This window comes from Anopheles funestus, chromosome 3RL (assembly GCF_943734845.2).
Source record: "Anopheles funestus chromosome 3RL, idAnoFuneDA-416_04, whole genome shotgun sequence".
Lineage (NCBI taxonomy): Eukaryota > Metazoa > Arthropoda > Insecta > Diptera > Culicidae > Anopheles > Anopheles funestus.
This window is the reverse complement of record NC_064599.1, coordinates 18,455,385-18,476,875: the sequence shown is the minus strand read 5'-3', so window position 1 is coordinate 18,476,875 and position 21,491 is coordinate 18,455,385. Positions and strand designations below refer to the sequence as shown.

Below are 21,491 nucleotides of genomic sequence, written 5' to 3'. Positions count from 1 at the left end.
GTCCTACACTACTAACAATTGCACCAGGGCCATGTGTACTAAAGTTTACCTATTAATGATGGCATTTTCTTCTCCAAGGTCGTCGTCCCCGATGTAGCTTGCGTTCGGTAAAGGTCGATTAAACGATCCGCTTCGCGCCAACCGCTAGCAACCGCACCCTGTACGGTTGAGTAGAACTGTGGATGGGATGCTTCGCCGGCGAACTGTACGATCGGTACGTGATCCCGTACAGCTGTCAGTGGTTCCGCCAGCTCGGCCGCTGTTGCACGCATCGCATCCGATTTCATCGAACGACTGCTATACGATCCACGGAAGTGTGGATTGCTATACCAACGGCTGCGCGAGAACCAACGAGGTGCCGCCGGTACCAGGAAATGTGGCAGAAATTTACGCAACAAATACATCAACCCATCGATTACGGTCGGTTCGGGTAGTGCTTCCATTACGCGTGCATCATGGCCGTAGATCCACGCAACCAGCAACCGTTCGGTACGATCCGGCACGAAGAAAGCGCACACACTCTCCAACCATTGGCGGCCATCGTGTCGCAGCTGTTCGAGATCGTTCGGTTCCCACAGCAAACCGAACCCATGCCAGCTGTTATCCTGCGGCCAGAAGGGTTCGTCAAACTCCAGAAACATCTTATCGATCGTACCGATGTAGAGACCTTCGATGGCGTTACGCTTTGGGTCGGGGAGCGGTGGATCGAACCATACGGTGTGCATGTCCTGCAGTACGCCGAGCGATACGGTGAGTATGAGATGGGTAGCACTGAAGGTGGCACCGTTGGAACACGTTACAGAAACCCGATGGTGGTCCGGGGTTTCTGGACGATCTTCTGACCTTGCTTTCCATTTAATCGACTTGATAACGTGATTAAACTTTATGTACTCTTCTACCGGTATAGGTGGGCCGTTCTGCTCGGGAAGTTTTCGCTGTGTAAAAAAGATGGAAACTTAGGTGCATCTTGGAGCTGTGGAGCTGGCACGAATCAACTTACCATGAGCAGATCAAGCAGTGTGCGAAAGCCACGATTTTTCCAATTAATCAGAAACTCGTCCTGATTGTCTTCGAACTCTAGCAGACCAGCGCCGGACACTTCGTGCAGCGTATCGGTGGCATTGTACGTGTTGTGATACTTGATAAAGAACTGGTACAACTGGTAACAGGTACGCTGATCGATATCGGAAAACTTTCCTGCGCGTACAGCATCAAAGAACCTGTCAGAAGGAAGATATGATTTTTATGAAATCTTAAAATCCATTGCTACTTTAAGCACGTTCATTGGAACTAAGGACCAATCTACTTAAAACTTTGAAGACTTCAAAGAGATGGGAAAAACGAATATTTCTTACACATTATCATAGTATGCACCCAGCGATCCTGAGAATGTTTGCAAAGAGTGTACATCCTCCAGCAAAGTGTACAGAGTGTCGATCACTCGATCGGACACATCCTTTGGTACCGGTTCGCCACTAGATTTGAAGTACAGTTCATTCTCCTTGTGCTGCTCTATCTCGATCAGCCCGTACTTGGACGCCATATCGTAGATGAAATTGTTTTCCTTACCGTGGACCCTGGAACGAGCGAAACAAGAAATTCAGTAGAGCGAGTTTGTTGCATTGCAATCGCACAAATCTACTCCTACCATTGTGCGCCATAGTCTAGCACGTTCGTGCCACGCCGCACAGAATGGATGCGTCCACCGATACGATTTTCTGCTTCCAAGATCGTTAAATTCCGGAATCCTCGCTCAAGCAGCCGAGTAGCAGCCGCAATTCCAGCTCCACCGGCACCCACAATTAATACACTTGGTTCGAATTTACCCATCGGCAACGGCAGCTAAGAAACGTGGTAGCGTTAATGAGTCGCGAGCAAATGAATTAAATGTCTTTTTCTGTTACAACAATGAACCGGGGGGTGATAGATATGCGCGTATCATGCTTGAGATAAGATTACCAAAAATGGTACACTTAAATAGGGATTGATAACCGCGTGAGACAAGAGAAGCGTGTAATATCTACTGATTGTCCGTGCCGGTGGGAGTTTATGTTTAGTTACAATAGAACGCGCTGGATGATGGTTACCCTGGCAACAAACAAGCTTTGAGTGAACACAGCACGTTTGTTTTGTCTCCGCAGCTGTCAAGAAACACCTGTTGAAGGTCAAAACATGTGTCAAATATTTTCCCGCGAAATTCAAATGGAATTTTAACGCACGATAATATATAACTCGGTAAGAATATAACTGAAACAGATAACTAAAGTGCTTGTTTGCTTGATTTAGTGTATTGTTAGGTTTGTGCGTTGCTTTTTCATTAGCAAGTTGCACTAAACTGGATGTGATATTGGTACTCCTTCTCATTTGTAGTAGTTGATCAATCGATTTGCCTCACGGAACCCACTGTCGATGGCACCATGGACAGTGGAGTAGTGTATCGGATTAGTAGCTTCACCGGCAAACAGCAGAACAGGCTCGTTGGCTGTATTTCTAACTGGTGTTCCAAGGGGCCGTGCACCCGTATTCAGATTCTCCGTTGTTATCGAGCGGCTCGAGTATGACCCACGGTACAGACGATCCGAAGACCATTTGGATCTGTAAGATTAAAAAGGTAAGTATTTAATATCCTTAGCGATATTGTTGGCTAGAGTCTTATACACACCTTAAAAGACCTTGAATGTTGCCAAATTTAAGATTTTTTCCAAATATTTTAAGCAAATGCAGGATGCCATCCCTGATGGGCGCATCGCGCAGATACTCTGCCCGGCTTCCTTCGGCACCATTCATCCAGGCCATCAGTACATTCGGTTGGTTGTCGATGCGGAAGAAGGTCGAAACGGCTTCGGCCCAAGCATTCGGTGATTGACGTAGCGCGGTCAAATCCGACTTGTACCAAAGCAAATGGACGGTGTTGGGGAAATCTTCCGGTATGGGCGCATCGAACAGGACGAATATTTTGTTAACCGTCCCAAAGTACAGCCCGGTGATGGCTTGCTGATTGACGGTTGGTAACGCAGGCGTAAACATCGTACGGTAGTTCTCCTTCAGTACACCCAAGGAAACGGTTACGATGACATGGTCAGCTTCGTAGCTGGTTCCATCTTGTGCCTTAACAATCACATCACCATCTGCCGATCCTTTCCACTGGATGTTGGACACGAATTTACCATAGGTGATAAGTTTACTAATTGGCACCGGTGTAAGCGTTTGGTTCTTTGTTCCTGGATAATTGCCCTGTAGAAAGGTGTTGAACAATGTCCTTTTGATAGTTGATATCATTCCAAATGCGTGTGGAGTATTCCAAGGAGACAAAACCTTACCGAAATAATGTCCAGAATGGCGGAGAATCCTTTCTTTCCGTTCCACGCAATATCCTGGTTACCGGCCGGTTCCACGTAGCTATCGGTTTCACTCGCTGCCACCTCGAACCAGGAATCGTAAGCGGTATAGCCACGCTCGTAGTTGTGATAATACACCAAGAACTGTTCCGCTAGTTCACGGCTAATATCCTTAAACGCAGGTGTAGCCAACTTCTTCCAATACTCCTGCGTGAAGTATTCACCCAAGCTTCCCTCGAACGTATCCCTTCCCTCCGATTCAATAATTCCTTCCGCCATCGTTTGAAGTCGGTCCGCAACGGCTTCCGGTACTCTCACTCCACTCGAACGGATCAGCACGGCATCTTCATCCGCAATGATGGAAGATTTGAGCAGTCCAGGATAGACCGATGCCAGCTGATACACTACGTTGCCCTGTTCCCCGTGGCACCATTGTGCGCCAAGCTCCACAATACCACCACCGAACGGAGTCGTCCGGATACGACCACCAAAGCGTTGCGATGCTTCCAGAATGGTAATGTTCCTGAAGCCCTTTTGGTATAGACGACTAGCGGCAGCTATACCGGCAGCACCTGCACCAACAATAATGATACGAGGATTTTCCGCTCCATGCACCATCAAGACATCGGTCAAGATGGTGAGACACGCGAATAATCCTATCAGCGATGTGCTGGACCACTTCATACTGATGGCGTATCGATTGTATAGGTACTATTGACGCAATACCCGGACACACTGTTTGAGACGCGTTGCGTGTTTTAGCAAACACGCGAATGGTGCTCTGTAGACGGCGATGAGCTATATTTAAACGATTTTCGGGAGCTTTTTTTCTGGAGACACACAATGAGCTGTTTGTTGTGTTTGTTTGTTGTGAAGAACAAGGTATGCTTTCTGAAGGCTCCACGCGCAACCTACCAGATACACACCCTTTTCTTATGCAGAGGAGTTTAACACTTGCAGTTTGTGTTGTACACCAGATCCGTTTTGGCACGTGCTTCGATAAATTAGTATCAATTGCGTCAACACTGTGCAAATGATCCAATTTAGGTACAGTTTTGGGATAATAATAAATAATGTTCCACGATGAGTAACTGCTAGGGGGTACCCTAATCTGGCTATTGATTCAGTCTGCGATGGTGACTGCGATGGTCTGGTGGCAGAGCTGTTCAAGATGGGCCCGGAGAGGCTTGCCGCGATTATGCATCGGCTGATCGTAAGGATTTGGGACCAGGAAGAACTACCGGACGAGGTGAAGCTGGGTGTCATACACCCAGTGTACAAAAAAGGCGACAGACTGGACTGTGCTAACTTCCGAGTCATCACAGTCTTGAATGTTGCCTACAAGATATTGTCCCGAATACTCTTCTGCAGACTTGCGCCTCTTGCCACAGATTTCGTCAGAAGCTACCAAGCTGGATTTGTTGGAGGCAAATCGACCTCCGACCAAATCTTTACTCTACGGCAGATCCTCCAGAAGTGCCGACAGCATCAGATCCCTACGCACCACCTGTTCATTGACTTTAAGGCGGCCTACGATACGAGCCCGACTCGGGAGCAGAGTATCAGTTGACGGCGACGATCTCGAGGTGGTAGAGGAGTTCTGCTACCTTGGTACGATCGTAACTTCGGACAACAACATGAGCAGCGAAATCCGAAGGCGCATTGTTCAGGGAAATCGTGCCTTCTGCGGGCTCCACAAACTCCTGCGATCCAGAAGACTCCAACAACATACAAAACGCACGATAAATCGCACACTGATACGTCCGGTAGTCCTCTACGCGTATGAGTCCTGGACTATGCTAATGGAGGACGCCAATCCACTCGCTATTTTCGAACGGCGGGTGCTAAGGACTATCTTTGGCCGTGTGTAAGAGTAGGGCGTGTGGAAAAGGAAAATGAACCACAAGCTAGCTGAGCTGTTTGGCGGTGCAGATATCCAGACGGTGGTCAAGGGCGGAAGGATACGATGGCTGGGGCACGTGATGAGAATGCCGGACTCTTGCCCCATGAAGGCAAGCTCGTTGGCTGGATCAGGTAAAGTCAAACCTGTCGGAGATCGGATGCAGCCGTGGTTGGATGACTGCAGCCCTGGACCGAGTTTCCTGGAAACGGATTGGCGACCAGGCCATGTCTACGCGACGTGCTCGACCGTGAGCAGGCCAGATAAGAAGAAGAAGACTACAAGACGTATGCAGAACTCCGAGTTTTAAGTACACCTAACCTTGATGATGTACGGACGTTGAATTCTCGTAGCATCCTCGTAATATATAGTATCCTCAGATGTGCCAGTCAAAGATTACTATGATACGATTCTGAATACAACATTCCTTCTTATTTCCATTGTACCACGTAAGGTTCAAATCTGGATGGGATCGTAAATGTTCGTGTGGATCAGCTGGTAGGAAGAGTTGTTTGGTGTGCTGGAATTTGCTCTTGATTTGAATCAAGAACTGGCCCTGATATCCTTTCATAATCTGAAAACTCTTGTATTGATTCTCACACTTGAATGTTATCTAACGCATCTTCGAAAATCTCATGATCAGAATCTGGTTGAGTTGCTTGTTGTTGACCAAATTTTGTCACGAAAATTGTTAATGGCGAATTCGTATCCACAACTGCTTTACTGCTACGACGCTTAATTTGATTCACGTGCGAGCGAATTAATTTTCTTCCGCCACGGAAGTTTTCAAGAAGAACCTTGAAAGTAACATTTCCGATAGGTTCTATATTTGTTCCACGAGAACATTGCCATATACTGTATCTCCCGCCTGCATCTTCCGACGTACAGTGCCATGTTTCCGATTGAACTGTTCGTAACAAATTCGGTGGACGTGGTTCAAACATGTTGAGTACAGTCTTCATATTTCTGCCTAACATCAGTAACGACGTAGTTTTACCATTCAGAATACGATTTGGAGTACATGTAACTAGGCTTGCAGACACATCCGAACTGTTACCGATACCTCCAGGTATGGAAAGGATGAAAGCTCTGGCAAGAAGTCACGTTTTCTGGCCGAAAATCGATGAAGCTGATTTCCGATGAAGGATTTTGTTGATTTTGCTGTGCTACACATTCAAAAACACAATTGAAGGTTCCTTTACAGTCGTGGCCATTAGCACAAAGTCCTTGGGAAAGAATTCATATTGATTTTGCTGCTACTATCAATGGTCAACACTTTTTGGTAGTAATCGACACATTCTGCAAGTGGCCGGAAATCAAAATTATTTCATCACCGTCTACATCACTGTTATCGAATTCTTCGATGAGTTATTTGCATGTCTTGGAATTCCGTCAGCGATAGTTTCAACTAAAGGAGCACAATTTTCTTCGGCGCTGTTTGCAATTTTTTGCAAGAAAAATGGTATTTAGCACTTGCGCCTATCTTCCTACCATCATCAGTCGAATGGCCAAGCCGAAAGGTATGTCGACACTTTGAAGAAAACTTTACGCAAAATCAAAGAGGGGGAACAGGTTTCGAAAACACTGCAGATTTTTCTGCCAGTCTACAGATGAAGTTACTTTATTGAAAGAATCCTCATTGATTTGATGTGCAATGTATAGTTTCCTCAGATGTGCTAGTCAAAGGTTACCATGATGTGATTCTGATTACAAGAATGTGTTGCTTTTTCATTTGCAAATTGCAGTGTAGTGTTCTCCTTTTCAGCTGTAGTAGTTGATCAATCGATTTGCCTCACGGAACCCACTGTCAATGGCACCATGGACGGTGGAGTAGTGTATCGGATTGGTAGCTTCACCGGCAAACAGCAGAACAGGCTCGTTGGCTGTATTTCTAACAGGTGTTCCAAGGGGCCGTGCACCCGTGTTCAGATTCTCCGTTGTTATCGAGCGGCTCGAGTATGAACCACGATATAGACGATCCGAAGACCATTTGGATCTGTAATATTAAATGAAAAAGTACGTAATTAGTATCGGTAAGATATCATTTGGTAGGGTAATGTACACACCTTAAAAGACCTTGAATGTTGCCAAATATAATATTTTTTCCAAATATTTGAAGCAAATGCAGAATGCCATCCCTAACGGTCGTATCATCCAGACTCTCTGCCCGGCTTCCTTCGGCACCATTCATCCAGGCCATCAGTACATTCGGTTGGTTGTCGATGCGGAAGAAGGTCGAAACGGCCTCGGCCCAAGCATTCGGTGATTGACGTAGCGCGGTCAAATCTGATTTGTACCAAAGCAAATGGACGGTGTTGGGGAAATCTTCCGGTATGGGCGCATCGAACAGGACGAATATTTTGTTAACCGTCCCAAAGTACAACCCGGTGATGGCTTGCTGATTGACGGTTGGTAACGCAGGCGTAAACATCGTACGGTAGTTCTCCTTCAGTACACCCAAGGAAACGGTTACGATGACATGGTCAGCTTCGTAGCTGGTGCCATCTTGTGCCGTAACAATCACTTCACCATCTGCCGAACCTTTCCACTGGATGTTGGACACGAATTTTCCATAGGTGATAAGTTTACTAATTGGCACCGGTGTAAGCGTTTGGTTCGTTGTTCCTGGATAATTCCCCTGTAGAAAGGTGTTGAACAATGTCCTTTTGATAGTTGATATCATTCCAAATGCGTGTGGAGTATTCCAAGGAGACAAAACCTTACCGAAATAATGTCCAGAATGGCGGAGAACCCTTTCTTTCCGTTCCACGCAATATCCTGGTTACCGGCCGGTTCCACGTAGCTATCGGTTTCGCTCGCTGCCACCTCGAACCAGGAATCGTATGCGGTATAGCCACGCTCGTAGTTGTGATAATACACCAAGAACTGTTCCGCTAGTTCACGGCTAATATCCTTAAACGCAGGTGTAGCCAACTTCTTCCAATACTCCTGCGTGAAGTATTCACCCAAGCTTCCCTCGAACGTATCCCTTCCCTCCGATTCAATAATTCCTTCCGCCATCGTTTGAAGCCGGTCCGCAACTGCTTCCGGTACTCTCACTCCACTCGAACGGATCAGCACGGCATCTTCATCCGCAATGATAGAAGATTTGAGCAGTCCAGGATAGACCGATGCCAGCTGGTACACTACGTTGCCCTGTTCCCCGTGGCACCATTGTGCGCCAAGCTCTACAATACCACCACCGAACGGAGTCGTCCGGATACGACCACCAAAGCGTTGCGATGCTTCCAGAATGGTAATGTTCCTGAAGCCCTTTTGGTATAGACGACTAGCGGCAGCTATACCGGCAGCACCTGCACCAACAATAATGATACGGGGATTTTCAGCTCCATGCACCGTCAAGACATCGGTCAAGACGGCAAGACACGCGAATAATCCTATCAGCGATGGACCGGTGGACCACTTCATACTGATGGCGTATCGATTGTATAGGCACTATTGACGCAATACCCGGACACACTGTTTGAGACGCGTTGCGTGTTTTAGCAAACACGCGAATGGTGCTCTATTGCCGGCGATGAGCTATATTTAAACGATTTTCGGGAGCTTTTTTTCTGGAGACACACAATGAGCGGATTGTTGTGTTTCAAATATGTTTGCACCGTGAAGAACAAGGTATGCTTTCTGAAGGCTCCACGCGCAACCTACCACTTCTTATGCAGAGGAATTCAAGACTTGTCGTGTGTGTTGTACAACGATTCCGTTTCTGGTACTGGCTTCGATTAATGTCGCATCAATTGCGTCAACACTGTACAAATGATCCACTTTATGTACAGTTTTGGGATAATGATGAATAATGACGATGAGTAACTAATCGTGAAGGTTAATGTGAGGGTACACCAATCTGGCTATTGATTCAGTCTATAATGATAAATTTTCAAACAAGCTCTAATGCGTTAGTAACGTCGAGAACACAAGCAAGATATGTGTGTTTGGAAGCCTTTTTGGAAGTATTAGTTACATTTATCTTTTATTGGTTAGTTTATTTTCACTACAGAGAACCGTATTACCTCAGTAGTTAGTTCTCCGTGCACTTTTTTGTGAAGTTGACAATTCTTTTTGACTGGTTCACATCTCAATTTGTGTAATTCATCATTTTATTGCATATTCAATGAGATTTTTTCCAGAATCTTTGTACTAGGAGATGCATACAGCCTGGAACTCCGAGTTTTCAGTACACCTAACTTTGATGATGTACGGAGGTTGAATTCTCGCAACATCCTCGTAAGAATCTCATTGATACAAACTGAGCAAACGATCCGCTTCACGAAATCCGCTCTCAATAGCCCCATGTACGGTGGAGTAGCGTTTGTGGCTGGTAGCTTCTCCGGCAAACATTACCACAGGTTTGTTAGCAGCATCTGTCAAGGGTGTGGCAAGATATTTCGCACCAGTGCCTAACCTTTCCGTCGTTATAGATCGACTAGAGTAAGATCCACGGAATAGACGATTTGAGGACCATTTCGACCTGGGGGATTAAGGTAAACGAATTGTATTAATGGTGGATTGATTGCTCTTTTCCTGTACATCACGTACCTGAGTACATCTTCCAGTTTACCGAAATTTAAATTGCCCACAAAAATACTTAACAAATGCAGCATTCCTTCCCGGACATCATCATCCGTCAGCAGTTCTGCTTGACGTCCTTCAACCCCATTCAACCAGGCAGCCAGTACGTTCGGTTGATGATCAACGCGAAACAAGGTGGACACGGCTTCAGTCCATGCGTGTTTGGTACGTCTTAACGGTTCCAGATCGGACTCGAACCAGAGCAGGGATACCGTGTTCGGAAGCTCTTCCGGAATGGGTTTATCAAACAGCAGATATATTTTGTTGACGGTTCCAAAGTAAATTCCACCGATGGCTTGTTGATGAACGGTGGGTAGCGCTGGTGTGAACATTGTATGATGGTTCTCTTTAAGTACACCTAGCGGAACCGTAATGATCACATGATCTGCTTCGTATTGGGAACCATCATCGGTGGTAACGCGAACTTGCTGATTCGATGTTCCATCCCAGTGAATGTTGGATACAAATTTATCGTACGTAACAAGCTGGCTCAAGGGCACTGGTGTCAGAGTGGTATTCATTGTTCCCGGATAATTGCCCTGTTTGTAATGGTGGAAGTGTGTTTTTTTTTAAATCAAACTTTTTGAAATCAAAATCTATATCAGAACAATACACTTACTGATACAATATCGAGGATGATAGAAAATCCTTTCGTACTGTTCCAAGAGATTGTCGAATTTCCTTTCGATTCTTCGTAGGTGTCATTTTCGTTGGCAGCTACCTCGAACCACGAGTCATATGCCGAGTATCCTCGATAATAGTTGTGAAAAAACACCACAAACTGCTCGGCTAGCTCACGGTTTATATCACTATAGTTGGAATCTGACCGCAACTGTTCCCAGTACATTGTGGTAAAGAAGTCACCCAAGCTACCCGTGTAATTCTCCCGTTCACTCGACGTAAGGATCTCGTCAGCCAAAGCTACGAATTTCATGGTAACGTTATCATCGATACGCACACCATTGGAACGTACCAATGCTTCCCCATCGCTAACTATGGAGCGCTCAAGCATATCGGGAAACACTGAGGCCAGCTCGTACACCACATTGTTTTCCTCCCCATGACACCACTGTGCACCTAGTTCCACAACTCCACCAGCGAAGGGAGTCGAAGCGACACGTCCACCGATACGGTGGGACGCTTCCAGAATGGTGATGTTCTTTAGGCCTCGCTGATAGAGTCGACTTGCCGTCGCTATACCAGCAGCACCGGCACCGATTATGATTATTCGTGGATTTTCCGCACCATTCACTAAGCTAACAGTGATGATCGCGATCAAATAAATGATCATACCACCGACAGCAGGGTGGTACTTCATGATGGAGGTCGTCGTTTTTTTTTGGTTGGCGAGCCAGATAAGCAATTTTAGAGCTGGAATCAGATTTTGCGAGGTTTTTACAAGTCAAAAACGATTGAAATAAGTGTACTTTGATTGCATGCAGTTTGAATTCAACACTTTTAAGTGTTTACATTACCTAAATAACCTCAGAGAACTCGAATTGATTTGCGACCGAGAATCAAACTTCTGCGTTCCGACGATCGTGCTGATAAACTGATGCTGTACCAGAATTGTCCAACGCACCCTGAATATTCAGTAATTTACAGGGTTGTTTATGAAAAGGAAGAGATTTTTTAAGGGAAAATATAATGCAAAAACTGTTTAGTTCCAAATCTTTCAAGCAGTCCAATAATATAATTTTAAAAAGCTAATCATTACAAGGTGTTTGTCAATCATTTGTTACTAGTTTTAGAATAGAGCCGTTCATTGCAGCGAAAACCCTGCAAATCTATTGCTCAAATCACGTACTGAGCTACTCTGCGGAGAAGTTTGAAATTTGAATTTCATTGTAACGACCGCACGTGCGAACAATTTTCTTTTTCGGGTTTTTAACAATCTAATGCTTTTAACAATTATTTTACATATGTTCGATATGGGAACTAGGAGTGAAGAAAACAAATGTTTGTAAAAAAACAATTTATTTATGCCAAATGATTGAATTGATCGTTCAAATTTTAATCTTTTTCTTATTGCTAAGAATCATAATTTTTCATATTTACTGCTGCTACTATTCTCTCTATTATTGCAGCTAACTTAGTTTAAAAAGAACATTTAAATTGTTTCAAAAAAAACGATTTTTTATCAACAAGTGGTTGAGGAGCCATTCTTGTAACAGAGTGTGCTTGGTGGCAAACGGAGAGAGTTGAGCAATTTCTCAAATTCCACACATACCAACGAACACGCACACGACGAAGATATTTGAGCGAGCTGCACGCGGCGCGAGAGCGATTGTTGATGATTTTCATCTCCCGAAAAGTATGTTGTTCTCTTCGCTTGCTGCGATGGGGAGCGTATATGGGAAAAAAGCTGTAAGTCCAACTCCAACAGCCAACGCGAACGGACGTGCAGCGTGTGCGTGCTTACTACGACCGGTACGGACGACGGTATTTTTGACGCATTCTCCAATCGAATTGTGTGCTATTTCTTGGTGTGTATATTGTATATGTGTAACAACAGTGAGCGTTTTAAATGCATTTATTACACATGTAATTCGTGATAAAGTGGGTGTAAAACTCGATCATATTAAACAAACAAAGATCGGTTAAACATAAGCAAGAAGGAGTGAGAAGATCTTTGATATTGCGATCGGTTACTATCGATGGTTTAAAGAAGAAGAGGAAAAAAAACCACAAACGTGCGTATATTTGCAAGTGTTTTTGTTTTATTTCCTTTATCCCGAACACCAAACGACGGTGTGCGTTAATTGAACATTCACAAAACAGATCTGCAGCACGTACGTTACATACACACACGCACATACAGCAGAAGCCTAAGCCGGACTGGTCGAGGCTCCAAACCGTGGGTCAAGTAGCGTGTGCTTTGTGTCTCGTTTCCGCGACGCTAGCAAAAAGCCTATCGGCCGTTACCTTTTCCCGTGGTTGTACGTGTCACTCTACCGTTACTCTAATCGCTCGCTCACTCACTCGCTCTTGCTCGTTTGTGTGTGTTTTTTTTTTCTTCTTCTTCGATCTCTTTAAACCGCGATCGTGTAGTGTGTGCATTAGTGTGGGTGAAGTTTTGGTTTATTTTGGCTCGGTGCGTTTCGGGGCTTTGTTTGCCGTATCCCTTCCCCTTAAGGCCAAAAAGGGTCCTTTTTCTTTTAATTGAAAACGAAGCATTCTTAGCGTTTCTTGTGTGTTTGTGCATCAATGCCGGTTTTGTGATGTGGCAGGTGATTCTTAGAAAGCAAAACAAAAAAAAGATCCCTTCACAAAAAAGTGTGTGCGTGTGTGCGCGTGTAAAGTGCGTGAGGTAGCAAGTTTATTTTCTATCTCTTTTTAATCTACTATTTTCTTCTCGTTTCTCTCGCTCTGTTTTTTGCAATTGCAACCTTTTGCCGCAGAATGCAACCGTGGTGTTTGATGCGAAAAAAAAGTGTGGTCACGTTAGTGAATGAGCACGTGTGCGTGTGTGTGTGTTGCACTCGTTCGCTGCAAATGTGCCTCTGAAGTAAAAGTGATGGTAATTTTAGCAAACGAATGTGCAAACAGCCCCCGATCGATTCCTGGCATAAAGTTGGCACCGTTGGCGCCATCCGTGTATGTTGAAGAAAAGTGTGTGTATTTGTGTGCGTTTTTTTCTTGGCCCTTTTTTTGCTTCGTTTTGCCTTTAAGTGAATGATCGTCTGTTTGTGCAACGGTACCGGCAAGAAGTAATACCGAAAAGGGTGAAACCGATGAAGCTGGGTGTGATTCATGCATGTAGTACCATCAACACCAACACACCAGTAAAGATCGTACCATCTCGATCGGTCCGGTGATTCATTTCAACTCAATTCTCGTTGCTCGTTGCGGTTAATCTTCTCGAAACAAAAAAAAAAGCATCAGCCACCATCGGATTTCGGTGGAAAGCAATCGGGAAGTGCGTTTTTTTTTTATTATTTTGCATCGGATAAGTGTGGAATAAATACTATGACATGGGATCGTGCACGAGACGACACTTCCTGTTGTCAATATGCATCCTGCAATTGGTAAGTTTATATCGGAGTTTCATATATTTTTAACGTTTTATTCAAACTAAAAGTACCCAACCGAGTAGAGTTGTGCACACTAAGTAAGAGCGAGTGAGTGAGTGCAATCCTTGCAAAGGAGTTAAGGGTTTCAGCTCAGCATAACACATTTTTATGGTTCTTTTACTCACTCCTTTACGTTTTTACTCACTCACTCTCTGTGCCGACTAATGAGTGAAAATTTAAATCCAAAGGAGTAACAACCCAGAAATAAAAAAAAAATACCAAAACACTTTCTCACTCTTATTGAGTGAGTAAAAACATAAAAGAGTGAGTCATTACTCGGCACAGAGAGTGAGTGAATGAAAAACGCCAAGTAGTGATTACAGGATTTGGTTAGAGTTGCATTTTTATGACTTTCAAAAGAGTGAGTAAAAAATTAAAATCTTTATAACTCACTCTTTCACTCTGTTTCTACTCTCTGAAAAGAGTGAGATTTCTCATCTTTACAACCGAGGCACAGTGTTTTCGAGATGGTTTTGTGTGTTTAAAAATGTGTTTTAAATTTATATCATTTTTTTTATTACCACATATTTTTACTTTCATTTTGCGTATTCAGACTTGTTATAGTGGAGCGCCGATTAACCGGGTACCTTTTATCCGGCAGTCCCATTATTCGTGCAGCTTGGAAATGACAGTTCCGAAGCCGAATATGACATATGAAATGATACAATTTGTTCTAATTCGAAAAAAAAAACAGATTTACTTTGCAAAATGTAAATAAGAAAATTAAAAACCTGCTTTATAACAAAAAAAGTCCATCCATTACATACTAAACAGTAATATTTATCAACAAAAAGAGTTGTGTCTATTCTCCGTGATATTCGCTTATCCGGCAAGGGCTGAGTCCCGTTGAGCACGGATAATTGAGGTTCCACTGTAATTACTAATTTTGGGTACAAAATGACAGTTGTCAGCAGTGTCAGCAAATATGATGACACTTCCATCATTATTTATTTTTTTTTGCTCGCTTAGAACGGCCTGGCCGTATCAAGACTTACAGAAGAATGTTGTATTAATTAACAAAGATTTGCTGAACGAATGTCAAAATTATTTCTTTAGAAAAAATCGTTTTATTATTGAAAATATAGTTTGCTATATATAAATTTGAAATTATTTAAAGAACTTGTTTTTCGAGATATCCTCGCTTGCAGTGATCCAATCTGCTTTATTGTGATGTTTTTCGTTCTACAACTTCTCTATCTGCTTTACATCATTAAATGTAATCCGTTTCGGTTGAATCGTAGTACGTCGCGTAAGTTGCACGATCATCTTTGATCTAGATGAGTTTTTAATCGTTTTCGTTTACGAACCATTTTCCTTGCGACGTGCGAATGGTGTTTTTTTACACCGTCCGTTCATTCTTAAAATCCTCCCCTTAAACAACAAACATTTTGCTCCAGTTCGTCATCGTGTTAGAAACGTAGAACCATCATGTACATAAACTCCATCAAAATATGTCATCTTTTGCCCTACCATTATCGCGTTTTAAAACGGATCTTTTTGCACACCTCGGCTGACAGTTAGTGTGGCTTTCGAACGTAATTCAATTTTATCGTTGGAACGATATTTTTACGCCTCTTTGCACCATTCCGGTAGACCGGAAGCCGCATCCGCGTGGTTTCGTCTGCAACAATCTCACACCATTCGACGCGGTGCGACACTTGACGAGGTTAAAACACTCATTTCCTGTCGCGGTTCTCGATCTTTTTGCTTCTGTCCAGCATTTGCCCGCCCCAAAACCCAACCGTGTCCTCGTCTGTTGTTCGCTAGAAAGATCACGTGGGAAAATTCCTTCCCTTGGTGTAGTTTTTCCCATTTTCTTGTGAGGGTTTAGTTGTGGCCCTAGAAAGGAATGTATTTCGCAATACTTCACTCTGAGCGTTCTTCCCGCTTAGTGCAATGGCAGATATAGGCAGGCGACCTTCCTTGCTGCTGATGGCATTAATAAGCGGAAATTTTTGAACTGCATTGAGTTTTTCGAACTTTGTCGCGTTCCTCTTAGGAATGGGGACATCCGGGAGAAGGAGAAAAAAAATACTAAGATGGAGCTACCGAAAAGACACTGAAGTCGACAGTCTGCCAAGGGAAGAAATGCCCAACCAAAGCTTAAGCCGGATGACGGAGTAGCAGACAGACAGAAACATTCCAGCCGCTCGAAGGATTTGTGGAACCGTGCTCTTTGCTTGAGAGGTTTCTCTGTGCCCCCGGGAGTGGATGGACGAAGGGACGCAAAAAGGGATGAGAAAAGAAGAATATTTATTTACATCCTGTCGGTTGGTCGACAACGGGCACGAACCTCGATTTCAATATATCCCAATAACGCTTTATTTTGTGCGAAGCAGAACAAAGATTTCCTTCCGCCTCCCTTTTTTGTGGCCAACTCCCACCCCTTTTGTGGCCATGCTTCCAAGTGAGATGATTCTTCTCCGTTTCTTTTCGTCTTCGCAGAAACCTTCCTACTCTGGTGCGTTTTTTTTTTCTTCTGTTTCTACCGTTTAATGCTCCTTATGCTTTATGGTCGTTTCATTAAAATTCATTCATTTGCCTTTTAGTGATGTGAGCGGCTTGGGGTTTTTTTTTTAAACAGTTGCCGTTCGTCTCTCGCGAGACTCTATTTTTGTTTGGCTTTACAGTTTTATCTCTTGTTTTAAAACCTCCAACGGGTTCGGCGGTTTGCCGTTTTTGTGTCTTGATCGAGAGTCGGCTCGGACGGCTTTGTCGCTTTCGCTATGCTTCTCGTTGGGATCGGAGGAAAAAAGGCTCGGGACGAGAACATGGTACCGCGATGTTGTGTTTATGTTGCTTCCTGTCGATCGGCTTATAATGAGGCAGCGAGTGGAAAAAAGTAAAGAAAACGCAACCAAGCGTAACATGGTTGTGGCGGCATGTGTTAGCTTGAAGTTGCTTTACTTTGTAAAACGTACGCCTTATTTGTTTGCGAGAAAAGGGCGCCTACCAAGAAGGTAAATGGGCTTTTCGGTGGCTGGATTCTCAGCCCAGGGAAATGGGAGAGGAAGAAAAAAAGAGAATTGCATTCTACGTCACGTTTGTTTGAACGCAGAAATGAAATAAATAAACCGAAACATTAGAGCATCGTTTATCCGTGAAATGTAAGCGGTTTTGTTTTTTTGTTTTGGTCTGATTAGTTTTTTCCCACCATAAACAAAGCACTAAAGAGATGTTTTTTCCCCCTTGTGAGTGAACGCATACAGGTGGAATGCATGAAATTTCTATTAAAAAAATGAAATTATTTATGTGCACTGTTGTAAAATAGTATTTTTAATATAAAAGTTTATGCTGTTTTAATGAATTTTATTTTATTGATGAAACAACGTAAAAGAATTAAATGTTTTGAATTTTTAAGAATTTAAAATTAAAGTAAACAAAATCCCAACAATGTTTGAGGTTATAAAGTTTAAATATGAGTTCTTGTGTAGCGTTCGAATCATATCAAGTTTAGTCACTCTAGCGGTCAGGTACTTCCATGGCCGTGTGCATCGTTGTTTGGTCTAATACACTGATGCTCGTGGATCGAATCTCATCTGGACCGGACCTTTGTTTCGCATGAAAATGTCTTGCGATCAAAGAGAGAGAGAGACTAAGAGCGAAGAGAGTCATTCATGCCATTACTCACATTATCCTTTCTCAAATTGTATAATGTTCTTAGCATCCTCTTCTTCTTTTAGGCGCAATGACCTCTGAGGGCATGACTGCCATTTCTGGCTTACGCGACTTATTTTACCACGTAGCTGAATAGTCATTTCTTGCTACGGGGAGACGGTCCGCATTGGATTTGATCCCTGATGCTGCCGTGTGGAGCGGCACCTTTTATCACATACGGGCCGCTCTCCGTAGCATATTGAAGTAAATAAAGTGCAGTTTTTTGATGACTTTATCGAAACTTAATTCCTAAACCAGAACCGTTTCGTATAGTTCACCAAAATATGTCCTCCTAAAAACGCTACTTTCAGCTATGTCGGCTTATAACGTCCCAAACCACCCGTTTTTTCCGAATCATACAACATCGACAAAAGGAGTTTAATTCTTCGGGATTTTGCACCCGGGCGATTGTTATGTCTGCACGCTGTCTGGAGATTTTAGCACGGTGAACATGGCCCGTCCATGTATTTGTACGGTGGCTTGGCGCGGTTAGAGTCGCGTTTCCGCTTCCGTCTGACGCGAATGCTGTCGTGTCCGGTAGACAAAAGGCGCCGGTTGTCTACTGGTGCAATACGACCAACTTTTCACCGATGCACCGAGATAAGTGAAATTGGTTCAGTCCTGGCTGGGATGATTGTGTCGTTGCATCGCGATATCGCGGATGCACTCAAAAGGACGATGAAGAGACGATGTTGTAGCATTTAGTGAGACACATCCAGATTAGACTGGAGCTGTTTCCTGTGCGTAGCTGTGCCAAGTTATGTTTGGCAAAGTAAGGTACAATTAATGGTGGTTATACTTTTTTTATTTCAATTTTTTTAGTTCACTATCTCACAAATTAAATTATCTTACCGAAGGAAACAACCTTACCTTGGTTTATTTAAATTGCATCGAATTATGGAAACAGCTTTTTGGGGAGAAAATTATCCACCAATAACTGCAGATCCCGGGAATGAACCGTTCCGTTCCGCATTAGTTCGGTTCGATTCCGATAAGCAATCTAAGCACCTCCCGAAAAGCACCCCACAACACACCGAAATCACCCTTAATCATCGTGGCAATTTGCTGAAGCACCACCTTAACTAGCACAGAAAACATTGGCAAAGTTGTGATTCCCCAATCGCTGGGCAATACTTTTGGAACGTTATCTTACTGACCTGGTTCCGTTATTTTTGTTGGTTTTTAGTTTTTTTCCTCTCTGTTCTGCTTGTCGACGGCTCACATCAAAACAAACACGATCGCTTTGATCGTAAGGAATGAAAAGTGTTTTTTTGTTGTTGTTGTTGCACCGTGTGATGTGAGCTAATTTTTAACCTCGCCTTTTCTTCCGCATTTACCGGGACACGCGACGAGGTTACGCACAGAGGGCCAGATTCTATCGATACACGGATGTTGCAAAAAAAAGGTGTGTCGTTGTACTTCAAAGAGCACACAGTTACGCCGTTTCATGCTAGAGCCCCTTGAAGGGTGTTATTCAATTGCTTCGCACAAGTGAAGTTTTGTTGTCGATCGATGAAGCAGGTTTGGATGTGGGATCTGTCGACTGTCGATGGAAGGAAGAACGGTGGAGAAGGTTCACTACTAATCGTTCGCTTGCTTGCCTGCCTCAAGGTTGCGCACCCGTTCACGGTTGTCGTCCAGCATAAATCAAAGCATTGTTTGGAGTGTTGTGCTGCGATCGGGGCGCGTGTGTGTAGGCGTGCATCGGTGCCGGTGTGCAATCGGTCGATATGTAAATGTAAATCAACCGGCGGGTAACCGGGCGGGATCGTTCATCCCACGCTGGCGCACGATATCGACCAACGCAACGGCGACGTGTGTGTCTTAATTTGGTGGAAAAACTAGACGAACGTGTAACACCATATTGCGCCAACCGTGGTCAGAGAGCAGTTTCTAAGCAGGTTTTAGTTGATGTAATATTTCCATTCAAATTGAGTTTGATTCTATTTACGAGGAACAAAAAGTATGTTACCTTCATTTATGATCTTTTATGGTGTGTTTAGTTTGGAAAGGTTTTTTTAATTATACGCTGTTTATTGTTTCTATTAGGTATTTATTGCTTAATTGGGTGTTTTGTTTGTTTACGTTTTTATTGATTTATATTTTATAATTTTTTATATATTTACTTTTAAATTTATAATACTAACTACTGAAATATTTCAATCATTGATTTCTATTTTTTATTTATTTTTTTATTCACATTCATTAATTCGTAAGTTTTATTATTTTTTTTGGCTTTTATATCTACTTGCAATAAAAAACAACAACATTCGATTTAAAACCACTTAAAAAATAATAAATAAGTCCCGGAAATTTCAATCAATGTTCGCTAATGATTTTCCGACTGGTAGCACTTTAAAGTACCTTTTTTCCCCGTAAAATTATTGATTGGATTGGTCTTATTGATAAATTTTAAAGTAAAAATTTTGCGACCAATCAAAGCTTAAATTATGCCAACATTTTCCTTCGCTAACAACGAGCAGCACCACTTGTACCTGTCTTCTACGTACGATGGATGCGTACGCAAACACCGTGACCGAAAGGGGGGGCCAAAATACAAAATCGAATCCTTCACAAACGGTGGCACACGGTGGGACAAAGCAAAAAAAACAGCACCACCTGCCGAAATTCGTTCCCTGATGCGATGAAGTTCTCGTTATCCTGCCCTGAAAACGGTGGCTCTGATGTTATTAACGAGTTGTTGTTTGAGCGGCTCTTTTTTGGGGGTGGTTCAGCCTAGCTCTGGCCAGGAAGAAACAATGGGGCTACCGAACCCGCTTTCACTTGACAATTTCTGATGCTTCGATCGTGACATAAAGTGCGACGAATTCAATGACATCTGTCTTCGACAGCCATCATCACTAACAAACCCTCCTCTGCTATGTTTGATAGGGGTTGTTTTTTTTTGTATGTTGATGATGTTCCATCGAGTTGTTCATCCATTTGATAAGATGTTTTCAAACAAGCGGTAATGTTTAGGAAATAATAAAAAAAGGAAAAAAAATAAAACAGCTTATGCTGTATTTTTAACAAAATAAAACAAATTTCACCTACTTGAAACAAACCCCCCCCCCCTATAACAGGTGACATAATCGCGTACAGTACGCTTCCGTGTTTCGGCAATACTTCCGGCCGGTGTTTAAAGATGGCATTCTATTGATGTGTTTTCATCAACTGATGAAAAGCTATTAGAGTGGAAAGCTATTCCTTGAAATTCTTGTTCCGTGTTTCATGGTTGAGTGCATAATTGTTATTTCGATTATTTAATTCTTTTTCTTCTCTGCGAAGAGAAGTTCAAATGTTGCTTGAACTGCTTCAATTAAATTTTGAATTAAAAATAAAAAAAAGTAGATCGATTTTTTTATAAGGTAAACTGTAGAAACACATCAAAAAGAGTAATAAAAATCCCCATTTGTGCTTGGTCACAATGGTCTAATACATTAATATAACAAATGTATTTCACGTTCGTTCGATAGCACGAACAATTTTAACAATCTTTTATAATTCATTCATTCTTAATAAATCGATATTCATTCAAATCAATCGACTGCATATGGTGCAGTAACAGTAACAAACCTTTACCGAAATAGCGATAAGATAAGATAAGTGAGTGATGATATGTGTTAAAGTTGTTTTTTTATTTCCTTTTTCCGCTTGTACATACGCGTGTTTGTGTTATATTGTTATAAATGAAGTCACCCACACGGAGGGTGATTTTTTTTTGTTACATCGTAGACTATTGATTTTTTTTTGTTTCCTAACGTGATGATTGTTGGCGATAAAAATGTCTTTGAAAAAAAAACACATAAACGTAAGGGCGCACGCAAAGGTACAGCGCTAATCGATGTGTCACAAAAATCGTCACTGACTGTTTCGCCTGTTTCGCTGCGGGGACAACGCAATCGAGTGTGTAAATTGTCTTGCGATCGGTTT

The 21,491-nt window shown here is 43.0% G+C and overlaps 4 protein-coding genes across 11 annotated transcripts in view; 1 reads left to right on the top strand and 3 right to left on the bottom strand.

Annotated features, from left to right (window-relative positions):
* Positions 1 to 38: 38 nt before the first annotated feature.
* LOC125768596 (spermine oxidase-like) lies at positions 39 to 2,098 on the bottom strand. Its single transcript, XM_049436493.1, has 5 exons — positions 2,025 to 2,098; positions 1,649 to 1,842; positions 1,356 to 1,577; positions 1,001 to 1,220; positions 39 to 935 (listed from the first exon to the last, which is right to left on the bottom strand). The coding sequence occupies exons 2-5, from the start codon at positions 1,828 to 1,830 to the stop codon at positions 39 to 41; spliced, it is 1,521 nt and encodes a 506-aa protein (XP_049292450.1). The 5' UTR covers positions 1,831 to 1,842; positions 2,025 to 2,098.
* A 148-nt stretch (positions 2,099 to 2,246) lies between these two features.
* Positions 2,247 to 8,813, bottom strand: LOC125768597 (peroxisomal N(1)-acetyl-spermine/spermidine oxidase-like). Of its 3 annotated transcripts, XM_049436496.1 has the most exons (4): positions 8,692 to 8,761; positions 3,321 to 4,046; positions 2,663 to 3,234; positions 2,247 to 2,595 (listed from the first exon to the last, which is right to left on the bottom strand). In XM_049436496.1, exons 2-4 carry the CDS (start codon positions 4,020 to 4,022, stop codon positions 2,361 to 2,363), a joined length of 1,509 nt encoding a protein of 502 aa, XP_049292453.1. In that variant the 5' UTR covers positions 4,023 to 4,046; positions 8,692 to 8,761; the 3' UTR covers positions 2,247 to 2,360. The 3 variants fall into 3 exon arrangements, with proteins under 3 accessions (XP_049292453.1, XP_049292451.1, XP_049292452.1); XM_049436494.1 differs by lacking the exon at positions 3,321 to 4,046 and having other exon boundaries at positions 7,963 to 8,813; XM_049436495.1 differs by lacking the exons at positions 2,247 to 2,595; positions 2,663 to 3,234; positions 3,321 to 4,046 and adding exons at positions 6,350 to 7,234; positions 7,305 to 7,876 and having other exon boundaries at positions 7,963 to 8,813.
* Positions 8,814 to 9,333: 520 nt separating this feature from the next.
* LOC125768598 (peroxisomal N(1)-acetyl-spermine/spermidine oxidase-like) lies at positions 9,334 to 11,384 on the bottom strand. The gene is made up of 3 exons (XM_049436497.1): positions 10,448 to 11,384; positions 9,796 to 10,367; positions 9,334 to 9,727 (listed from the first exon to the last, which is right to left on the bottom strand). Exons 1-3 carry the CDS (start codon positions 11,144 to 11,146, stop codon positions 9,493 to 9,495), a joined length of 1,506 nt encoding a protein of 501 aa, XP_049292454.1. The 5' UTR covers positions 11,147 to 11,384; the 3' UTR covers positions 9,334 to 9,492.
* A 756-nt stretch (positions 11,385 to 12,140) lies between these two features.
* Positions 12,141 to 21,491, top strand: part of LOC125768583 (sodium/potassium-transporting ATPase subunit beta-1-interacting protein) — a 50,572-nt gene continuing 41,221 nt past the window's right edge. For 5 of the 6 annotated variants that reach the window (XM_049436448.1, XM_049436447.1, XM_049436450.1 and 2 more), the window contains exons 1-2: positions 12,141 to 12,314; positions 13,230 to 13,856. In XM_049436448.1, coding sequence (XP_049292405.1) covers positions 13,803 to 13,856 — 54 coding nt within the window. In that variant the 5' untranslated portion in view covers positions 12,141 to 12,314; positions 13,230 to 13,802. The remainder of the gene's footprint in view (positions 12,315 to 13,229; positions 13,857 to 21,491) is intronic. The other variant, XM_049436446.1, reaches the window with a different exon arrangement.

Bases quoted from the DNA above. Each gene is read 5' to 3' on its own strand.
- LOC125768597 (XM_049436494.1), bottom strand. From the start codon at position 8,667: ATGAAGTGGTCCACCGGTCCATCGCTGATAGGATTATTCGCGTGTCTT. The intron at 3,235-7,962 runs GTAAGGTTTTGT...ACCTTTCTACAG, and splicing joins CCATTCTGGACATTATTTCG to GGCAATTATCCAGGAACAAA. The intron at 2,596-2,662 runs GTGTGTATAAGA...TTAATCTTACAG, and splicing joins AACATTCAAGGTCTTTTAAG to ATCCAAATGGTCTTCGGATC.
- LOC125768596 (XM_049436493.1), bottom strand. From the start codon at position 1,830: ATGGGTAAATTCGAACCAAGTGTATTAATTGTGGGTGCCGGTGGAGCT. The intron at 1,578-1,648 runs GTAGGAGTAGAT...CGCTCGTTCCAG, and splicing joins CTAGACTATGGCGCACAATG to GGTCCACGGTAAGGAAAACA. The intron at 1,221-1,355 runs GTAAGAAATATT...TCCTTCTGACAG, and splicing joins GGTGCATACTATGATAATGT to GTTCTTTGATGCTGTACGCG.
- LOC125768598 (XM_049436497.1), bottom strand. From the start codon at position 11,146: ATGAAGTACCACCCTGCTGTCGGTGGTATGATCATTTATTTGATCGCG. The intron at 10,368-10,447 runs GTAAGTGTATTG...CATTACAAACAG, and splicing joins TCATCCTCGATATTGTATCA to GGCAATTATCCGGGAACAAT. The intron at 9,728-9,795 runs GTACGTGATGTA...TTAATCCCCCAG, and splicing joins AAACTGGAAGATGTACTCAG to GTCGAAATGGTCCTCAAATC.